This window comes from Condylura cristata, unplaced genomic scaffold (assembly GCF_000260355.1).
Source record: "Condylura cristata isolate star-nosed mole 26May11 unplaced genomic scaffold, ConCri1.0 scaffold00013, whole genome shotgun sequence".
Classification (NCBI taxonomy): domain Eukaryota; kingdom Metazoa; phylum Chordata; class Mammalia; order Eulipotyphla; family Talpidae; genus Condylura; species Condylura cristata.
This window is the reverse complement of record NW_004567114.1, coordinates 38107129-38129351: the sequence shown is the minus strand read 5'-3', so window position 1 is coordinate 38129351 and position 22223 is coordinate 38107129. Positions and strand designations below refer to the sequence as shown.

The following is a 22223-nucleotide window of genomic DNA, read 5'->3' as shown; positions in this document are numbered from 1 at the left end:
GCGGGTCAGGAGAGGTCTGCCACGCCATGTGGATCTCCTCCAGGGCAGGCGGGGATCGAACTCATGCGGAAGTGGCTTTGGCTTCTTAGTGCTGTGCTTTAACCCGCTGCGCCACCAGGGAGGGCCCTCTCTGACTTCCTTTTGCCTCTGAACGTGGCCGCTGCTCCACGGAAGGCCACCCTCAGAAGTTACTCCACACGTCTGCATGTCCACAGCCTTTCCAAAACTGCTACTGCCAGGGTCACAAGCCTCCCCAACTCCTCTCTCCCAATACAGAGGTTAAGCTGGCACTTTTGGGTCTTCCTGGATGCAACGACAGAATTTGGGGAGCTACCTCCACACTTGTTCTTACCATCCTGAATGACACGTCCTGCTGGAACACAGGGGCCCTGGACACTAAGGTAGTGAGGGTGCCTCTGATTAGTCTGGCTTGGGAGGAGACTTGGAGGGCCAAGTTAACCCACAACAGTGCTTAGGCAGGTGTCTCGGCTGATTTGGTAACTCCCAGGACTGACCTGGATTTTATGTTCTAAGCCCTAAAGCAGTTGAAGAGCAGTTGACAGGAAAACCTCTTGAGTTGACAGTGATAACATGGTTGTTTGCAGCTGGCCCCTGGGAGGATCCAGCTGATCCCTATTGGAAGGCTCTGCTTCTTGAAGAGGCCCGAGACTCGAGACTCGCATTTTACTTAAAAAACAAACAAACAAAAACCCAAAAAATAACCAACTTCCTCATCATCCAAGACTCAATGAAAAACTCATTTCTTACAAATAGCACTCTGGCACAACTTTCCCAAAACCTATTCTATGCATTTAGTTACTCAGTAATGACCAAGGTCTGAAATCACTTTACAGTTACAGCTGCATAGTATTGCTTTCTGGAGCCATGGGTGTTATGGGAAGAAGCTGGGCTTTGGAATCAAATGGAAATGGAGCTGAATCTTCAGTCCTTCTAACAGCAAGGAGTACTTTACACCACAAAGCTTGATCACAAAGCTTAGTCTTCCTCATCTGGAAGGAGGGAAGGCTAGAGGAGGTCTGTGGAGCAGGTTCTGTTCTGTCAGGGAGCTCCTGTTCTGGAAGGGCCAGCCCTTCCCATCCAATTCTTCCACCTGTGGGCCCACAGGTGGCTCAGAGCCAGCAGACCAAACCAGGGAGGCAAAGTCAGGGAAAGTCACAGCTTCTAACCCTGCAGCAGATTTCCTCACCTATTTTTTTTGCAATGGATAGTATTCGTGAAAATGCATAATGACATTATCCAGTCCACACCTCAGAAACCAGAAGCACCTCCAACACATCTTGCCCTAATTTTCTCTTCCCTTTAGCAATTGGTTGACGTGAGAGGGACAGGCTAATTGTCCAAGCCTCTCTGTAGAAAACTACCATCCTCATGCTCCCCATTTGAAAATCTTATCTACCCTCTGGAGTTAAAATGAACAACTTCCAAATAAACATCAGAAAACTTCCAAATATACTGATTCATTAACAAACTTCCCAGCAGCCCTATTTATTTAATTTTAAATAACATGAGTTCATTTTGGAGCGACGCATAATTTTTTTTTTACATATATCCTTATACCACTTTATTAATTCTTCTTTTCCATCTATGTGAATTTTTTTCCCTATAGATATATAGATATTTATTTTGGGTGAGTGGAATATGTGCACATATGGAAGAGCATCAATGTAAGCCAATAATTAATATACACATATATTTTAAAAGATTGCCTTCTTATCCTGAGCAAAATCATCACAACACTAAGTGTTCTTCTACTGCAGCTTAACAGCTGCTAAGTTTAACAGCTTAGTCTGATTACACAGGTAATCATAATTTACCTAACTATACAGAAGCAAATGTTTATGCTTGACATATACATACTTTATTATTTTAAAGGCTAGTCTTATACACACATCTTTGAGAACATTCATAACAGCATAAAATATGAATGTGGCACTGATTAGCCTAAGACATTTTTATACTTCTTTTTTTTTTAAAGATTTATTTTTATTTATTTATGCATAGAAGATCTGGGGTGTATGCCAGAGGGGTGGGGGATAAGAGGATTCACCAGAGACAGAGTGGGAGCAGAACAGTCAGACTGACTGAAATACACTGTTGAGAGGAGCAGTGGGCAAGATAGGAGAGGTCTGCTGTGCCAAGTGGGTCAGCTTCCTGGCTGGGGATAGAACTCATGCCACAGTGGCTGTGATAGCTTGATAGAGCTGAGACTTAACCCCTCGGCCATTAGGGAGGCTCTGGTGTTCTTGATGCCTACTATCCTTTCGAATTCCAGAAGTTCCCATTACTGTCCAAGATACCAATGGACATCAACCTTTCCGGTTCCCCAGCTCCTTATGAACTGACTTCCCTCATGCAGTCTGCTGGTGGTGATGGGACTAGTGGTTTTATTTTGCTTTGTTTTATTCTGGTCCTCACTGATATAGCATCTTGTAGATACCTGAAGAGCAGGGCACTGAGTACTCTTACTCAATGAAGAAGAGGATAGCAGAACAATTCTGTGCATTCATCTGTACATAACGTCTCCTAAAAGCAGAAGCCTCAGTCAGACCTCAGTGCCATGCCCACAGTCTCTGATACAGCTGCAATATAAATCTTTTATCACTGCAAATCAGGATCTACCCTGATGCCTGGCCTTAGCGCCTATTTCAACACACAGGTGCTAAGTGAATGAAAAGATGTCTGTTCATTATATTCACAGTTTCTTCAAAATAAGAGGAAGATAAGTAAAAGTAGGGTAGTTCCTGGAATTAGGAATACTTATTATTAAAAAAAAAAAATCATCTACATCCAAACTATGCCTAGTCTTATTTCTTAAATGATTTGCCTTTTCCAAACCTGAGTTTTCCCTCACCAGATAAACAAAGGAAAAATATTTCACATTAGCCCTATCAGGGAGTGGAAGGGCTTCCTGCATTATGCTAACATAATACAGAGCGGAAATCAAATGCAAGATGCATCAAATGAGGACAAAGTCTCTGGGGAGCAAATCCAGACAGTGTGGTGATACCATCCTTAGGCTGAGGGCCCATGCTGCATTTTCATGCAAAAATCCTATAATCCAAAGCTGCAGCAAATTGAATAACTAATAATTAAATTGACCCCTCTCATCCCAGGAAAATAATTTAAAATTTAAATTGCACATGTAGATAGGCCTTTGGCAATGTTAATAAGTTTGGAACTTATGAAGGAGTTCCTATCTCCCAAATCCATTTTTAGGGGAAAAACCCATTCCTCAGAGTTTTAGAATCATCAATATCAGAGTTTAAAGGATGCTGAAAATAAAATAATCCATATCATGAATTTTAAAAATAAAGAGAAGTTATAAATGGCAGAGCCCAAGGTTATGAAAATGACTTTAATTCTATTTCCTCTCAAATCCTATTAGAGCTTTGTTTGTGCATTATTTATATCACCTTTTATTGCAGGACTATGAAAGCGTGAACTACCCTAGGCATTTGTCCCAGCAAGCAGAGCCATCCAGTACTGATTCAGTAGGTAAAATCTTTCAGAAACACAAAACGATTTTTTTTTCCCCTAAAAACAGATGTCATCCAGGTATTAGGAGACAGCTCAACTGAATCTTGGAGATCAGTGGATTTTAAGTATTTTCCACTCCAACCACCTCTGTGATGAGCACCCGCTTCGAGTAGGGGGGCAGGGCTGCATTTCATCACTCCTGGCTCAAGGGGCCTCCTTCAAATCCGACTGAACTTTCTATGTTGTAGTCTGGTATAGTGTCTTGTGTTTTGTTTTTTTTTTTTTTTAAAGTTTTTTTTATTTGTGCATACAGAACTGGGGTACAGGCCAGAGGCTCAGGGGCGGTGAGAGGCTTCACCAGAGACAGAGTGGGGAGCAGAACAGGCAGTTGGACGAAGTACACTGCTGAGGGGAGCAGCGGGCGGGTCAGGAGAGGTCTGCTGCACCACGTGGTCACCTCCAGGGCAGGCAGGAATCGAACTCATGTGGAAGAGGCTTTAGCTTCTCAGTGCTGTGCTTTAACCCACTGCGCCACCAGGGAGGGCCTGTCTGGTGTTTTTAATATACAAAAATCTTAAGTATATAAAATAGCAATTCCTTTTGGAAGGATACACTATGGCCGCCTAGTCTTTCTCCTACAAGTTAAGAAAATATTTTATTTCAAAGTTTAACCAATTCATTGATTTTAAAAGGCAAGACAAAAACACCACTGCTCTGCCCCATGGGAGAAACTGATTTAAAGACTGAACAGCCAAATAATGCTGAGAACACAGGCGTCCCTGTCAGTAACGATCAGGTAAAACTTGCTCTTAATCCTTCCTGCTTCTCTAACTTATCAGGTTTTTTCTGACCAGGTTGCGCTGAGGATCAGGTCTGTCCTGAGCTCATCCATCCAGAGTAAACATCTTAAAGTCTCCTGAAGTCATGTCCCTGGTGATTAAGGTCAGCTTCTTCCTCAGCGACTATCTGTAAGACTTCAATTAAGCAGCAACCTCTTCGGACCTCTGTCTGCTCCTGCATAAGATGGGAGATCCTCACAAGTCTCCAGCAACACAGCTTAGGACTTAGGGAGAGATGTTCTTTTTTTTTTTAACTGGATCCACCACTGGTTTCCATTATTACATAATTTGCAGGGACTATGTAGGTTACACCAAGACAAATGTGTATACCAAACTCACCAGGGTAGTTACCCCCATAGAAGGGAAGGGAAGGAGGGAGTGAGCTCTTGATAGACTGCCGTTGACTGACCCTTCTTTCTCTGGCTCTTTCTTTTCTCCCATTTCTTGCCTCATCTCTGACCCACTTTTCTCATCTCTCTCATCTCTGCCAAGCCAATTAGTCTGTGGGGGTGAAGTCACATTTTAGAATCTCTGAGTGGGAGAATGATTGAGCTGATCCCCAGGAACACTGGAGAGGCCAGGGAGAGACGGGCAAAGACAGAAAAAGCAGACATGCTCAGGAACACAGCAGACCTCAAAGTGCCTTAGGTAAGACACTATTAAGGCACGGATTTAACCTGAGCTTTTTATCCTGAAGGCCAATCACTAGGGAAGTCACATCAGTGTTGGATGAAATGGCTATGAATATGTATTTCACTCGTTCATTACACTAATTTGGAGAAGTTTTGGAACAAAGACTGGCTGGAGCCTACTCAAAGGAAGGAGCAGAGAGAGAAACTGTAAAAACCCCTTTGTGTGCTGTCCTGCGAGACTTGTCCAAATGATGGCTTGCACAGCCACAAGGCACACACACATAATTCTGAAACCGCCATCTGGAGCAGCAGATTCAACATTACTTTCCTGTCTGTTATCAAGCGTGTTGGCCATTGTCTACCTCATTCTACTTAGATCCCAATACTGCACAATGCTAGGGGGCACCCTTCATAGTTACGGCAGTTTTCTGGTAGGTCACGATAAAGGAGTTAAAGAAAGGGAAACAAAAAGATTCCATGAACTAGAGGCAGGGCTACCCATTCCAAAGTTTATAAATGTAAACTATCAGTATACAAAGAACACCAAGCTTATCTGTGCTCATCTTAACATAAGGATATCACCAGAGCTGTAGATCTTATATTGTTGTTATCAAGATGATAGAACCTTCAAAAATTGAGAACACCAATCAGATGTGACACTCCACAGAATGGAAAGTACATTCCAGGAGCGGCACCTACAGAAATTCTATTGTTTGCATAGAAAATTTCAAAAGCGCAAGATGTCCTGGGACTTCTGGAGAGCGTTGGCAAGCCTCAGAGTCAATGCTAACCTTCCTAGGGACGGTCACCATTAGCAAAAAGGGGGATTCAACAGGAATACAAAACACTGTAACATACAGCATTCACACATATGATGCAAATCTGGAGCATTCAGACAGTATGATGAATTACTAGATCACCAGAAAGGCTAAGACACAAGTTCCCATTTTTGCCTAATCAAAATAGGCCACAGTGACCTGTTCACTATTTCTTCTCAGTCTCAAAACTGGATGCTGTTTTCAATTATCTTTTTTTAAAGTCCGGTTTATTGAGGTATTATTTACACAGAGAAAAGTAACCATTTCATGAATAATTCTAAGGGTTAGGAAAACTCATAAAATCTATAACTATCACTAACTACAATCAAGATATAAATATGTCATCATCCTTTTACAGTCACTCTCTAAACATAGCTTCTGAAGGCCACCATTTTTTTTTTAGAAATCTAGATTGAATCATAATACAAAAATTTCAAAGTGATCTATACAACCCTTTAAATATTTTCCACATCTCACTTATTGCAAAATAAAACCCCATCCTTAGGTTTGAACACTCTGAAATTATTATGTGTTTTATAATCAGTGGCATTTTACCATTACAATTGGGAACCATTTTCTTTTTAGTGATGCAAAAAATAATTATGTCTCTTATAATGTAGGGTGCCTTAAAAATCAATAGAGTACATTCAGTCTTTTACTTTAAAACAGTCATTGAATACTTATTATGTGTGCTAGTAGCTTACTAGGCATTGAGAATACTGGAGCGGGAGATATAAACAATTATAATATAAGGTGATAATGTCTATAACAGAAGTTTATCCACTTGCGAGAACGAAAATTATCTCTATATTGACTACAGTTCTTCCTTCAGGCAAAATCTCCACTACCTCAGATCCTCCCTTCCACGTACACAGGAATTAAGAATGAAGGGAACACCATTCAGCTTCACTTACTTTTTCCAGAAATGAGCTATAGCCATACCATCTGATCTATTGCCGAGGAAAAATCCATTTATTTCTTCCATAATATGCCTTTGTGGTAGGGAAGTCTCATTTTAGTGTTCAACAGCTGCAAGGCTTTATATCAAAAGACAAGTCACTGAAAATAACTGCTCAATCTGTGAGAGGCAGATGCCCCAAATCTTTCATTGACATGCTTCAAGGTCCCCAAATTCTTGCCTGAAAAATTCTTGCCTGAATCACTTGTAAAGGAGAATGTTGGGGAGAAAAGTTAGTGCCCTTACCTGGTTCTTGAAAGTGTTCTTCATTTGATAGAGTTCTAGACAAGATAAGTATTAACGCCTCCTTAAATTGGTCAAAATGCACCTGAAATAATTAAAAATAAATGTAAAATAATTAAGAAAGCAAATCCAGCCATCAGAAACCAAAATTGTGTGCTAACATTTTGACAGCCTTGAAGTGGTCATAACTCTTTGATGCCCCCTTTTCTTCATTTCTCTAAAGCACTTCAAGGACAGGGGCTGATCATTTTTGACAACCAATGTCATAAAGACTTATATCAGTAACAATGTTTACTCAACCCCAAGGGGAAAAACAATACAGCAAAACCCTCTTTATAAACTCAAAAACACACTGAATGTTTTGAATATTTAGCTTCTTCTATTTTTCCAAACAAAACCAGGAGAGAAAGATGTTAGGTTAGACATTCGTAAAATCTTTCCAAGTACATAATCCATTGAACAATGCCCTAAAGACGCCTTCATCTCTTAAGATATTCTAGAAAGGAGTAAGCTATCTTTTGAGGGTGACTTGAATACAGACTTGCCTGGGGCTAGTATATAATATTTATCTCCCAAGACCCCCATGATTCCACAAACAAGCAGAAATCAATCGCAAACACAGAAGATAAAAGAACCTTGAGAGGCATTTTCTTGAGTTCTTAAAAATACAATTACTTTGATTGATGCAGTAAAGAAGTGAGAGTTTACTTAAGCAAATACTGTTAGAACTGGAACATTACATTGGCACAACAGGTAAAACGGTTTTCTTTTTGGTCAACTATATTCTTCTGTAAGTTTATGTGATCTCACCATGAAGAAGGGAGAGATGGCATTTTGCCTCACCCTAGCTCTAATCTGATAATGTGGTGTTTATTTATGTAAGTAAATGCAAAGTTAGTAAATTTATAATTTGTCTGCGATAGGTTCTATTTGGACATTATTGCAAAACATTGCCTAGAAATATAGGTGACAGATAAATACCACTTCTAAATTCAATTTGGAAAGCAACAAACCATTTGTCTAAACAATGAAGGAAAGAAATCATATAATAATCTTACCCATGCAAATTAATGCAAATAAGAGGAACCCACTGAGATTCATGTCATAAAAATTGCATATGCCTGCAATTTACCACACTCGCCCCAAAGTATATATGATTTTTAAAAGCACATTTATTTTGATTACTTGAAATTATTTTCCAAAATCATGTTTCTTTGGACTATATCAGCATAATCTATGGAGCCAAAGCAGAAGTCTATTAAGGGAGGCAGGGCATCTGTGAAAGAGCCGGGGTGGTACAATGGATGTCAGACAATGATAGAGTTGCAATTTGTGTTAATTAGGTTTCACAGTTGACAAAGTACCTGGAAGTAGGGGCGGGAAGAGGGCCAGGTCTTGCTGTTGCCCTGAATCAGAGTGGACTTCAGGCTCTGTTCATCCCAGCCCCTGTTCCCAGGTCAAGGACATGCCCACAATGGCGGCACTCACCCAAGCCCCTCCCCCCAGGGGCATTTCCAGGCAGCCATCCCTTCCTCCCAGCTGCTTCCTCTTAGCGTGGGCTGTGGAAGGGTCAGGGGCACATGCTCTGCTCTGTTCAGGTTCTGACCATGTCGAGATACTTCCTGCTATGAATTACATTACTAATTTCCAAGCTTTAGTAAGCCCAACTGTAAGAATGGGGACATCTAACAACTAATATTTATGATTCATTCAACAATAACTCATTGAGCAGCTGCTAGGTGCCAGGCACTGCACTAGACTCTGGTGATAGAACAATTGACGAGAGCAATAAAGACCCCAGCTGCTGGACTTCCTAGTCTCAGGAAATGTCACAGGGAGTCAGGCAGATATATTTTATTACTTCTTTCTTTCTTTTATTTTTTAAAGATGTATTTATTTCTGCATACAGAACTGGGGTACAGGCCAGAGGTGCGGGGCGGTGAGAGGATTCACCAGAGACAGAGTGGGGCGCAAAACAGGCAGATCGACGAAGTACACTGCTGAGGGGAGCAGTGGGAGGGTCAGGAGAGGTCTGCCACACCATGGGGGTCATCTCCGGGGCTGGGGATAGAACTTGCACTGAACCTGCTGTAGCTGACTTGCAGTGCTGCATCCTAACCCACTGTGCCACCAAGGAGGACCCTATTTTATTATTTCTAAACCACCTTCTATAGGGTGGATTTAGGGAGCTACAAAGAGAGCTATGTAAAGTGACTAGAACTTCCGGGAACTTATTAGGTAGTTAAGAGTGGTTAGTGCTAGCAAGTAAAATAGCCAGTGTGACTATGCCTCGCCATTTTTACAGAAAAACAGGGAATGTTTTCACACAAAGCAAGTGGCCACCAGAGTAACCAAGACAGCCATGTGGGCACAGTGATAGTGCGTATCCCCCATATGAGCTGTGTATTTGCACAGGATCAGAAGACCTGATGGAGTTTTCAGGGTTTATCACACTTCAATTTATCACACTCTCCCCAAAGTATGTATGATTACTTGAAATTATTTTCCAAAATCATGTTTCTTTAGACTATGTAGACTTCAAAAATCAGCATAACCTATGGAGCCAAAACAGAAGTCTGTCACGGGGAAGCAGGGCATCTGTGAAAGAGCCAGGGTGGTACAATGAGCTTCACTCTCAGGATAGAACAGGGAAGTCCTGAATGAACCCTTTCTCTCCCTGCAGCAGTTATGAGGTGAACAGAAACAGTCCTGTGTTGAAAGGGTGGTTCTTGCTTCCAAACGTTCACATTCTTTACATTGGACACTGGTCTTTGCTGGGTCTTCTCAAGGTAATTGTAAGAGACTTTCTAAATTCAGTTCCAACAAAGTGCAATTCAGTGAGTATTAGCCATGAAAGTCACTCAAAGATCTATGTTCCCCGTCTTACTCCCTGCTAAAAAACGACTAAGACGCGTATAAACTGGAAACTCGTCCAGGACAACTTCCTAGACTTGTCATACCAGGTATGTAGGGCATATGGAGGCCTGACATCAACACACCAACTTTTGAAACAGTGTAAAAGCCTCATGTACAGTGAGGGTGTTCATCTCACAACCACAGTGATCTAGAATACGGCTGTGAACCAGGAAAAAAGTGGTGTTTGCAGCTGCAGAAGGGCTATAAAGCCCATTTCTGCTCTCATAGAGAATCCACAGAACCAGCTCAGGAGCCACTATCCTAAGATTCACTGTCTTGCTGCCTAACCCACTGCAGATTAGAAGCAGCAAATAAAAGACATAGGCACTCCGAAGTAAGCTACTAAGAAGCAAATACTGACATTAGGGTTGAGGAAAGACATTAATTACTCTTCCTCCAACAGAAAGAGTATAATTTTTATACTTAAAAATTATTCTTGGGCCCTCCTGGTGGTGCAGTGGGTTAAAGCACAGCACTAAGATGCTAATGCCACTTCAGCATGAGTTTGCTCCCCGCCCCCGAGGTGACCCACATGACACAGCAGACCTCTCCTGACCCACCCACTGCTCCCCTCAGCAGTATACTTCATCAATCTGCCCATTCTGCTCCCCACTCTGTCTCTGGTGAAGCCTCTCACCACCCCTGCAACTCTGGCCTGTACCCCAGTTCTGTATGCATAAATAAATAAATCTTTTTTTAAAAATTCTTAAAAACTATATACACTAATGACAAAAGATGGATCTATGTGAAAACCTAACATGTTGGGTATGTGAAAACCTAACATGTTGGGGATGATTTAGTGTTTAGAAAGGATCTGTGAGCTGCTAAATAAATCTTCAGGGTATTATCTGTAATACAGAAGAATTGATAGACCAAGAAGATATTAAATGATTAAGAACAACCTTATGATGTTTAATATATTCTTTGATAGGGTTGAATGGGGAGGAGAGAGGAAAGCTTCTTAGTAAGTACAAGGCAGGCTGTCTCACAGGGCTTTGAGAGACGAAACAATCCTTCAGGGTTGTCTGATAAGAGTACATATTACTTGACCAGCAGGAGGGAACATGGGAACAGTTTTTTGACATTTGATTTGTCTAACATAGTTACAGGCAGTGTTTAAAGATTTCCAAAATGGATTTATAATGTGTTAAGTCAGTCCCATTTAGAAGCAAAAGGGGCAATAAAAGACTAAATATAATTATTAACTAAGATGCTTCATCATCCAACAATGTCTATTCTTCCCACACAAAAAAATACTAAAAATGTAAACTTGGCAAGGTGATCAAAACAACTGGAGCAACTTTAAGTCTTAAATTGCTCTTTATTTTCCTTCTTGCAAAGGCATTGAGATGATGGACCCTCTGGTATAAATAGCAGTAAATTCCACATCTTTCAAGAAGATTCTTCTCTAGTAGAGGCAGGTGACTGCTATTTTTATCAATGCTCATGAATACTGATGTAGCGGAAAGCCCCTTAGGGCACAACTCAGAACCAAAATGTTAATAAATGCCCTCTATAGTGAAGAAACTGCACCAGTTAGCTCACTGAGTTTAGTAAATGGAATTTTTAAATATCATTATTCTCCTCCAAGGGTGCTTTACTATTGTATTATGTTAAAATTTAGAAATCGTCACACATATATAATGCAATTAAATCTCACAAGGTAACAAGCTTCCAAGCTGTGCCTATTCCAGTTGGTACCTCCTCATTTGAATAATAATTGCTGCCATTCATTTTACAAGCATTCCTATATCTTGTATGCCTCAAAGGGCAGTTTGCAGCTATGGGAAAATTACAAGACTGACTAAAAACACACATGACATTTAAGCTAAATTAACAGGGAGACTAGTCAATTCTGATATTTCTGTCATGTGTCACCACCACTTAATCAAAATTTACCTCATCCCTTATCCTCTCCAAATTTCATGTAAATGCTGTTTTAGAAACATAATTTGCCTTTCTGGAAAAAGAATTTAAGCACTGTATAAGAAACAAAACCACAAAAAACCAGCAACCGGAAGCAGAATAAGGAACCAAACCTTGCATAGAATCATCTCATGCAATCATGAAGATCAACTGCAGTTTCTACATGTGTGTGGGCAGAACTTCAAACAGCCTCAAGATGAGAGAGCTCAGGCAGCATTCAACACAGTGAGCTTACTAACTAAGACAAAAGCCCACGTGACCTTCATTGCACTTAGGAGGCTGGTATTTATTAATACAAAGGGAAATCGATGAAAGAACATTCGGCATTCAGTGTTAGCTGAAACATTTAGTGTTAGCTGAAATGGTGTAGAAGTATGAACTCATCAGAAAGTAAATGTACAGGAAAAAATAATGTTTATAGCATTATGCAAGTGAAGGGATGCAAATGAACAAAGAGACCAGACGTAACTCTGCTATAAAGATATAGTTATGATAGTGTGTATTTTAAATAAGGCCTCCAGCTATGTAGTTCACTAATTGCTTCCTGCAGACAATGCAGAGAAGGGAAAGACCATTGAAAAAGTGGACTTGTAAAAACCTAAAGCAACTGTCTGATGTTGTACTCCAAAATGGATCCAGGAGCCCTACAGATGAAAACAGATGCAAATCACTGCCACATGAGAGTTTCTAGTAAATCCATTTTCCACTCTAATGAGCTTTCTCAACAACAAAAAATCACTACTGCAAAGTCACTTTTTATCAAAGGCACATTCTGGGCTTATAAGGGATGGAGCAGAGAGACACATAGGAAGCTACAGAACTTGGTAGCTGTGTGCCTGATTCTATAATAAGCCTCTAATACAATCCAAATCAACACTGATCACAATCTTAAAATGAAAGTATTATTTTTTTCTGTTATATGGGTGAAGAAACTGAGGGTCTAGTATTTAAGATAACATGCTCATAGTACTTGAATTCGGATCTCACTTCAAGGACTGTGCTCCTGATACACTGTCTCACTGTGTTAGTGATATGGGGGCTTGAAGGGAATGGAGAATTAGGTGCACCTTTGCCTAATTTGGAGTCTACGGAGGCTGTAGAAACATGCATTCAAATTCAGGGGCTGGGAAATCAGGGCTCCCATCCTTGTACCGTTTCAATAACTTGATCTTGGATAAATTATTGGTTTTTTTCCAACTTGTGGTTCCAGCTTCTCTGTCATACAGATCAACCCTGAAATATAAAATCAGTAATGGGCATTGAAGAAATTTTAAGTTTCCTCAGTGCTGAAGCTACTCATGAAAAAAATCAGTGGAATAATGCAGAAATCTAGTGAACATTCTTGACCATATTTTCTCTGGTTAATGAGATATTTAAGTAGTTACAAATAAACAGTCACTTACCACTTATTCACAACTCTTATTGTGAGTAAAAGGCCTTTTAATAGCTCTCTCCTTGCTTTTTCTCAGACTAAATATTTCTGATGTTTGAGATTCACAGTAAGCAAAACAAAGTTAAATTTGCAACAAGGCCCTCCCTGGTGGCGCAGTGGGTTAAAGCACAGCACTAAGAAGCTTAAGCCACTTACGCATGAGTTCAATTCCACCTGCCAAGGAGGAGATCCACATGGTGTGGCAGACCTCTCCTGACCTGCCCACTGCTCCCCTCAGCAGTGTACTTCCTTGATCTGCCTGTTCTGCTCCCCTCTCTGTCTCTGGTGAATCCTCTCACCCTCCGCATCTCTGGCTTGTACCCCAGTTCTATATGCATAAATAAATAAATCTTTATTAAAAAAATTTGTAACGAGTTTAAAAAGAAAGTGTTGATACAGAATAGAAGTTTTAGAAACTTTCAATCAGATCTTCTCTTCTATACATGGGAACCATAGACCATTAGGACTTTGATTCAACCCCAAATGAAACCACTGTAAAAGAAGAGAGTCAAAAGACCAATAGAAATATCAGAAAATGTTCTTCACCATTTTGGGTTTACCTCGGGTGACTAAAAAGGAGGAGACAGCAAAAGTTCAGACACTTAAGAGATGCAATGAGAAATGTTTCCGCCAATGCATTTCTATCAAAAAGCCTCAGATCAATACTATGAAAGAGGAGTAGGATCACAAGGCAGTTAAAAATAGGCACTATTTGATGATCAAGCATAATTTTGCACACAAAGAACAAGTCCAAAATATCACCACTAGAAAGTACTTCTGAAGTTCTGACTGACTTTCAAAATGGTTAAAATATGTATAAAAAATATGGGCCCTCCCTGGTGGCACAGCGGGTTAAAGCACAGCACTAAGAAGTTAAAGCCACCTCAGCATGAGTTCAATTCCCGCTCCCAGAGGTGACCAACATGGCACAGCAGACCTCTGCTGACACAGCCGCTGCTCCCCTCAGCAGTGTACTTCGTCAGTCTGCCTGTTCTACTCCCCAATCTGTCTCTGGTGAATCCTCTCACCACCCCTGTGCTTCTAGCCTGTACCCCAGTTCTGTATGCATAAATAAATAAATCTTTTTTAAAAAATGTCTAAAAAATAAAGCCTTCAAAAAGATACCCGCACCCCCATGTTTATTGCTGCTTTATTTGTAATTGTAAAGACATGGAAACAACCCAAATGCCCAAAAGTAGATAACTGGATTAAAAAGATGTGGTACATATACACAATGGAATATTACTCAACCAAAAAAAAAATAAACACATGCCTTTTGCAGCAACATGGATGGAGCTGGAAAAGATCATGCTTAGTGAAATAAGCCAGAAACAAAGGGAAAAATACCAAATGATTTCACTCATAGCAGGAGTATAAAGTATAAAGGGAAAAAAATAATAATTATGAACAACTATATACCAGAAACATTTTTATGGGGTAGAGTGGGGAATGGGATCAAAAACAGTGGGGGGAGGGAAGTGCACTGGACTGTGGTAATGGCACACAGGTGATTTAGTGATGGGAAGTCCACGGGATTACAAATGACTGGAAAAAGGCACATGATGATGTAAAGATAAACATTATATTATTTTTTTAAAAGCCATAAAAAACTTAATGATTTGGAAACAACGAAGTAAACCTGCTATATAAAGTTAACATTGATGCTTATGAAAGATCCCACACACTTGAAAATGAAAGACAGCTGAGCAGCAATCATGCAGTGATACAGCTATGAAATGCAATGCTAGAATTCGAAAGTGCCTTCCTTTGATAACCAAGTCCAGACACCTATGGGCTCTGATAAGTGGTGAGTTCTGCCTCCATGTACCTTTCTCAGATTCTAGAGAATGCCAAAGACTTGAGGTAACTCTGCATCTAGGTTCATATTAAAGAATATAGCAAGGAAACTTCAAAAGCACAGAGGGCTGTTTTGTCACAAAATTAGTATATTCCACAAGAAAAGGAAAATGCATTTTGAAACTGGATAATAAAGGCCTCAAGAAAGCCAAAGTAAATTATCATCTTGGTGAGCTGAATGCTAATGAGATAGAAAGGCATGTGGAAATATTTCATTTAAATGAAATCTTTAAATTTCATTTAAATACTACAGCCTGACTGTAGTATTGCTTCCAGTACTATTCATTTCCAGGCACATTAACTGATCAGAATGTAAGTGTTTTTAGAATCTCAAGGAATCCCTTGTCTTGGGGTTTCACCCACCTAACAGGTGCTTCACTGTTGGCAAAAGACATGGAATTATTTTCACAGCCTACTAGGAAACACATGCCAGCAATGTACTTTATTTTTCAAATCAGTGATCCACCACTTTCAGGCATTTCAAACACTTCTATGGTAACAAACACACTCATGGAAATGTGGCTTCAAGTTCTACAGCAAGATCAGACAGATGAATTGTAACATTATTTTGGAGGGAAGCAAGACAGAAGATTTGCAAGTATCCTTTTAAAGTTACCTTCCTTGACAATTATTACAAGAAACACTGGGCTTTAAAAAAATTTACTGAAAAAGAGAAAATACATAACATCTACATTCATGGTTGAGGGGGACAATGCTTTCTTTTTCCAGAAAAAAAAGGTTTATTTCGGCCCATTTTAATTGACTTTGGAGGTTTTTTTTAAAAGTTAATTCTTCACCTTAAAAAAAAATTAAAATCATTGGTTATTTAGGACACTGATACTAATGTATCCAGAAGCAAACTAAAAAAAAAAAACAAACAAAACCTTACAATATATATGTAAAGTTGTACCCACATCACAAGACTAGCAAACCACCACACACATACATATTTATTGAAAGAATGAACGAAGAGATGAATATATTTAGGTCTGTAATGCTACTATTTCTCCAGTTTTATTAAGCCAAACTGCTAACCTCATTAGTTTTCACATCAATACCATCTAAAGAGAAGAAAGATGACTGGCATTAAAAACAAATTATAATTTTACAATTTAGGATCTCTATCCTATCTATTAAGAAGGTGACAGCACTTAAGAGTTTCCCAGGGACATTGAAGGAAATTTTTCTTATAGTGTAAATTATAAAGTATCTCACTAGCATATGGCTAAGTTTATATGATCATCTGAGGAGAATAATTCAGTTTCATAAAAAATGCAAATTTAACAGTAGTGCATTAACTCATGCCAACCATACTCTCCCGACAATCACCAGGACTTCCCACATGAAATCAATATGCATACATGTATTTAACTTTTATCACTGGCTCACTAAGTAAATATCACACTCTAGACCACTTAGGTATTCATTATTCACAGGCAAATAGCAAATGTATAAAGCTGGCTGGTAGTGTCAAGTCGTTAACAAATCAATCGATAACTGTTTCCCTGTTTCAGTCTAGCAAATGAGGGCAAAGATGTGTAACATCTGGTGAGCAAACCATTAACCTGCTGCCCAGGTGCAATCTGTTTACAGCTGAGGGTATCATATTTACGCTGACTCTGAGACAACCTCTCAAGGAAACCTGAAGTTGTACTATGTTTTCTCAGGCTTTAATAAGCTTTAAAACAGATCCTCACGTGGATACTATCCCACAGGCTAGTGATGAGATCAACCAGGAATATAGTGGGAAATGCTCCTCTTTGGGTTCCCTGGAGTTAAGATTGAGGCAAAAGCAAAAAACATTTGCGAGTATTACAAGGTGAAGAGCAAATGGGTTAATCCTCAAAAGCTCCTGTTTCTGCTGTTCTTAAAACAAGTTTTCTAGCATGTTTTTTAGGGAACAAATGTTTTCACAAGCAGCTAAGCTCCCGAAGTGACCACGAGTGGTTCAAGTTTTTCAAAAGACTCACATTTTTCTCTTTCTGAACCCTGTGAAAGGCCACATTTGTGACACTATACCCCTGATACTATCTGCATCTGTGCATTAATTTCAATGTGATCGCTTGTCCTCACAGAGAGCTGACGTATTGTACTGTGGCTAAGGTCACTTACCCAACTTGTCAGCTAGGAGACAGTGAAATGAAATGAAGTAAAGGAAATTCAGGCACTGGAAAGAAGTTAGTTTCACGATGCTTCCTCAATTTACATCCCATCATACAAACCACTGTCTGTGACATGTCAGCAGTGACTGCAACGGAACTCAAAAACATACTGCCCATCAAGTTCCTGCTCTTTTGTTCTAAAAATTACAGCAAGACTAACCCAAAGTTATTTAAACAATGTCCTTAATTACAGTTAGAATCGACAGCACTATCAGTTTGTGACAGATCAAACATCCATTCCATTAACAACAAGAAGGGAAAAAAAGACTCCCTCTTCAATGTTTCCTCCTCTCTGTGATGTGATCTATGGGGAAACAGGACTTTGGTTGTTAAGCACAGACGTAACCATCAGCGCACATGCACACTGGAAGCAGTCGTGCTGGGTTTTAAATGAACCTGCACTGTATTTACTTATCCTACTGTCTTCTTCCCTGGGTGAAGGTTTAATTAATACTTCACCCCAGAAACAATCTACACACACACACACACACACACACACAAGCCAACTTTATTGAAAATGTATACTAGCAATCTGCTCTTCCTGCGGGTGGCAGTTTTCTTACTGCCTTTCCCTTCTCCTGGGTGGAAATCTCAGTCCCTTCCCTACTGAAGAATGGAGAGTCCATATAATGCTCCACAAAGAACAAGAGCCAGAAGACACCCTCTTATTTCTCTCTCCTTCTAAGAGGCTTAAGGCACACCTTCCTTCCAGGACACAAGTCCTCGCCACCCGAGCACACTGCAGTGTGCCATGCCCACTAGGTTTGTTTCCATTTATCAGGTTAAAGGCTTAGGGCACACACAGCCAGGATGTCAGAAATAAGTCGTAACCCTGTGGCTTGCCCCTCCCCCAGCCCGCCAAAAACCTCACCCACTTCCCACAGTCTACTCTCTCCCCACCTTACCCTGCCCAAAAGGTTGTCCTGAAGCAATGTTTCTTGCAGCACTGGGGCCACCTCCTCCAAGCTCAACATGTGGCAAAGGTCGGTGAGTTCCTCCTGGCCCAGGGACCCGGTTCCCGTTGTGTCAAAACTGTCAAACAGCTCCTTGAGTCGGGCCTCATGCTGGTCCTGCTCCACCTCATCCATCCCATAGCCCACAGCGAGCTCTCACCTGTGCAGGACAGAGACAAGGACAGGTTGTGACAGGCCCTAGAATCCTACCCCGTCCCTGCCAGTCTCAGGGATGCTGTGTGATTTCCGGTTCTCTTGAGCTGGTGGGTCTGGAAGGTCAGCAGAAGTAACAGTATCCCCAACCTCCTTCTCTCCAGCAAGAGCCCCAATCTTCAATCTCTCCAGGACCCAGGGATGGCCAACAGAACCCCCATATGCACTCACCAGGGGAGCACCCACAAAGTCAGGTCACGGCAGGGCAATGTTACCAGAATGAGGGCACTCTCCCTTGTAAACATAAAGGCACTCTTTTCTTTTGCCTGGCCCTCAGGTGGGCAGCCAGTCGGGAAAATTCTAGACTCATTTGGCCCAGATTTACAGAAAGTGAAAGTGCTTCTGATAGTCCTTTCATCGAACTGTTACTACCAATACACTGCAGTTGCTAGAGCACCAGACCAGCGCAGATGTTGCAATCTACAGGCGTGGCTGAGCTGCTTAACTTCTTTTTCTTCAGTCCAGATGCCAGCATGATAGTTAGACAGGAGGGCTACAGCAATAGGCATGATGAAAGTACCTGACATACAACAACTCCCTTTTACTACAAGTATTACCCAGTGCTTTTTACACGAGTTCCTCAAAAAGCAGTTCAATTAACTTCATCTGTGCATTTACACCAGGTGTGACAAGGACGAGTATTCCCTGGAGCTCAAGTTAATCCCAGATAGTTCTAGGTAATGCTTAGTTGCCTAGAGATAGGGGAAACACAACTCCAACCTTTCTGATGGTGAGACCTTACAAGTCTTACAGATCGCAGGGAAGCGCCACTATTACGACATCTCACGTGCTTATGCCTTGTCACTCCGTCTTCCACCTCTCTGACTCATGTAGGCACAGCTCCTCCAATTTTCACCCTCCATGGGATCAATAAAAATGTGGAGTCATCAGTAACTCTCAATCATTTTTGCTTAAAATAAGCATCACACAATTCTAGGTACCTCATTTAAGAATCAAATTTGCTTTTTCTCCCTTACTCACACAATAGATCACTTTTCATGTGTCAGGACTTCCAATGAAAGACAGAAACTGTGCCACTGAAATTTTTACTGTGACGCAATGGAAGCCAAACACAATGCATACCCTTGGGAGGGTGACCTCAGCCATCTGAAACAAGTCTCTTGACTATAAAAAGCAGCACTTAAAAAAATTAAAAAATTTTCTCTTTCCAGTATAATTTTATGACAAATACAACATAAAATTTACCTTGTCAGCAAATGCTGAAGTGTGCAGAACAGTACTGCTCACTATATGTGCATTGTGGTCAAGCTGCCCTCTTGACCCTTATCTGGCACAGGTGAAACTCTATACCCACAGCACAGAAACTCCCCATTTCCCCTGCCACCAGCCCCTGGCAACCACCATTCTAGTTTTAAAAGCAGCACCTTTTAAGTAAACCAAAGTCAAGGTCAGGAAACTCTTCGAGGTGATGTTCACAGGACTGTGCTAGCACAGTTAGTATGCAAGGTAAGATGGTAAATGCAGGCAGAACTGAAAACAGTGTCACTCCAGGCTGTGCAGCTTTCTTTTCAGAGACAATGTTCAAAATATGACAAGCTAGCACAGAGCCACAACCACCCCAGGGGACACAGAGCAACCAGGAAGACTCAGAAGATGGATGCTGATGACATTGCTGGATCATGAAAGCAAACTGGCATCATTTTGGTTCGGCTCCTTGTCTTGGAAGGTCCCGTCTCCTAATTATCAGTTTTTCTATTACTAAGGTGCTATTGACTCTGGCTGCCTTCCCAGGCTTGGTCTGTTGGGTTAACAAATCATCATGTGAATGTTTTTAAAATGAGTTGAGAGTGCTACATAAACATCTAAGCATCAGAAAGGAAACACCAAGGTGTTAAGCAAAGCCACAAAAGTTAGAAAATTAGACAAAGCCACAGTTTGGCTAATGAGGTTCATTCAGCGTCCACCCATTAATCATCGACTAAGAAGCTCTGAGAATCCCCAAGATGCTGTGCGATTTTTAGGGTTGCCATAGCTCAAGATTCTGAGTTTTACAGTCCCCAGGCTTCAATGTGGGCAGCTTCACAACAGCCAGACTATTCTGCTTTTGCTTGATTTTATAAACATTTTTGAAAACTTAAAAGTGAAACAATTGGATCCTTTTAAAAATTATTTTTAAAGATTGGGAATTTGTCTACCAATAAAAGAGGACCATAAAGCAATGTACTGAGCAGTCCTGATCTTACCCACAGCTTTGAGTAATAAATGACCATGTTCTGTTCTTTAAAGACATCGTTGAATTTTCACTAAATCAAACTTCTTTCATTTTAGAGCAGCTTTCCTTTTTCATAACTTTATTTCATCTCCCTCCTTCCAGAGGATTTGTAAATAAATTTATTTATTTATACAAGAGCTGGGGTGTAGGCCAGAAGTGGGGCGGGGGGCGGGCAGTGAGAGGATTCACCAAAGACAGAGTGGGGAACAGAACAAGCAGACTGACTGAAATATACTGCAGAGGGGAGCAGTGGGTGACACAGGAGGTCTGCTGCAGATAGCTAGTGCTAAGATTTAACCCCCTGTGCCACCAGGGAGGCCTACAAAAACATTCTTTTGACTGAAAGAGGAAAACAGCCCCACTCCTGTGGAACAAATGATCATACAGAAACATCCAAAAGATGTTACATATGGCAACAAGTTGTCAGGACTCTTTTGGCACAGAATCCATTTTTACTGGTTGATGTTATTCCCAAATGTTCATCAGTAATTTCAAGTGCAAGAATTATTTTCTCACCATGTGGCAGAAATTTATTTAAGAACAAGAGCCACAACTTCAACCACTTTTATAGATTTCTCCAAATGCACAGAAGAGCTTATTTGTCACACCAGGGACTCAGTAGACTTCAGGAACCGACTTTCAGTCTAGGTGGATGTCTTGAGTGAAAAACTTAACTTGAATGAAAACTAGAGGAATAAGCACATGAAAACTTTGATATATCTACCTCTGCAGAAACATCTTTACTTCCTGCATTCAACCCTTCTTCAAAGGCATTTTCAGTCTTAGATTAGATATAAGCAAGCAGAAGTAAAAAGTCAGTATCCACTGCCAAAGCTGGTTCAAGGAGTTAGCCAGAGGCCAGTAAATTCCCAAACTTCAGCTGAAATTTTTTTTTCTTTTTTCTTGTCATGGGATGTGACTTTCCCAAAAGTTCCCCTCATTTATAGAATGAGACTAATACCCATGTAGCTGTTCTGAAGTTAGTTAAATATGACAATCAAGCCTGCTACCCAGAGAAAGTAGATAAAGAGGGGAATTAAGAAAACAAAACAAAACAGACCTGTTATTTACAAAGGAAAGATAAGCTGTAGAGGGTTAATTTATACAAGTCAATCAGCTATGGATCTGCCTGTAAAGAAGCAGAACAAAAACTGTGGAATGTCACAACATGAGCAAGAATAAACCGGGACATGTTCTATTATGTTAATGGTAAAAGCAGCAGGTAATGCTTGGTGCTTCCTCAATCTTTAATGGCAGGTTATTAATAAACATAATATTAAGCAAAAGCAGAAAGGCTGAAATATAGCGGGAGGTTCAGAAGGATTTATTTATTTATTTATGCATACAGAACTGCCATACAGGGCAGAGGTGCCAGGGACAGTAAGAAGATTCATCAGAGATAGAACTGGGAGCAGGACAGGCAGATCGACAGAGTACACTGCTGAGGGGATCAGCAGGCAGGTAAGGAGAGGTCTGCCGCACCATGAGGGTCACTTCCAGGGTTGGGGATCGAACTCACATTGAAGGGGCCGCAACTAGCTTG

The 22223-nt window shown here is 40.7% G+C and overlaps 1 protein-coding gene across 1 annotated transcript in view; it reads right to left on the bottom strand.

Moving 5' to 3' along the window:
- The window catches only part of NIN (ninein (GSK3B interacting protein)), a 95456-nt gene that overhangs the window by 67140 nt on the left and 6093 nt on the right, over positions 1-22223 (bottom strand). Inside the window, exons 2-3 of the mRNA XM_004681877.2 lie at positions 18187-18394; positions 6992-7073 (exon numbers count right to left, since the gene is read on the bottom strand). Of these exons, the coding sequence (XP_004681934.1) occupies positions 6992-7073; positions 18187-18369 (265 nt within the window). The 5' untranslated portion in view covers positions 18370-18394. The remainder of the gene's footprint in view (positions 1-6991; positions 7074-18186; positions 18395-22223) is intronic.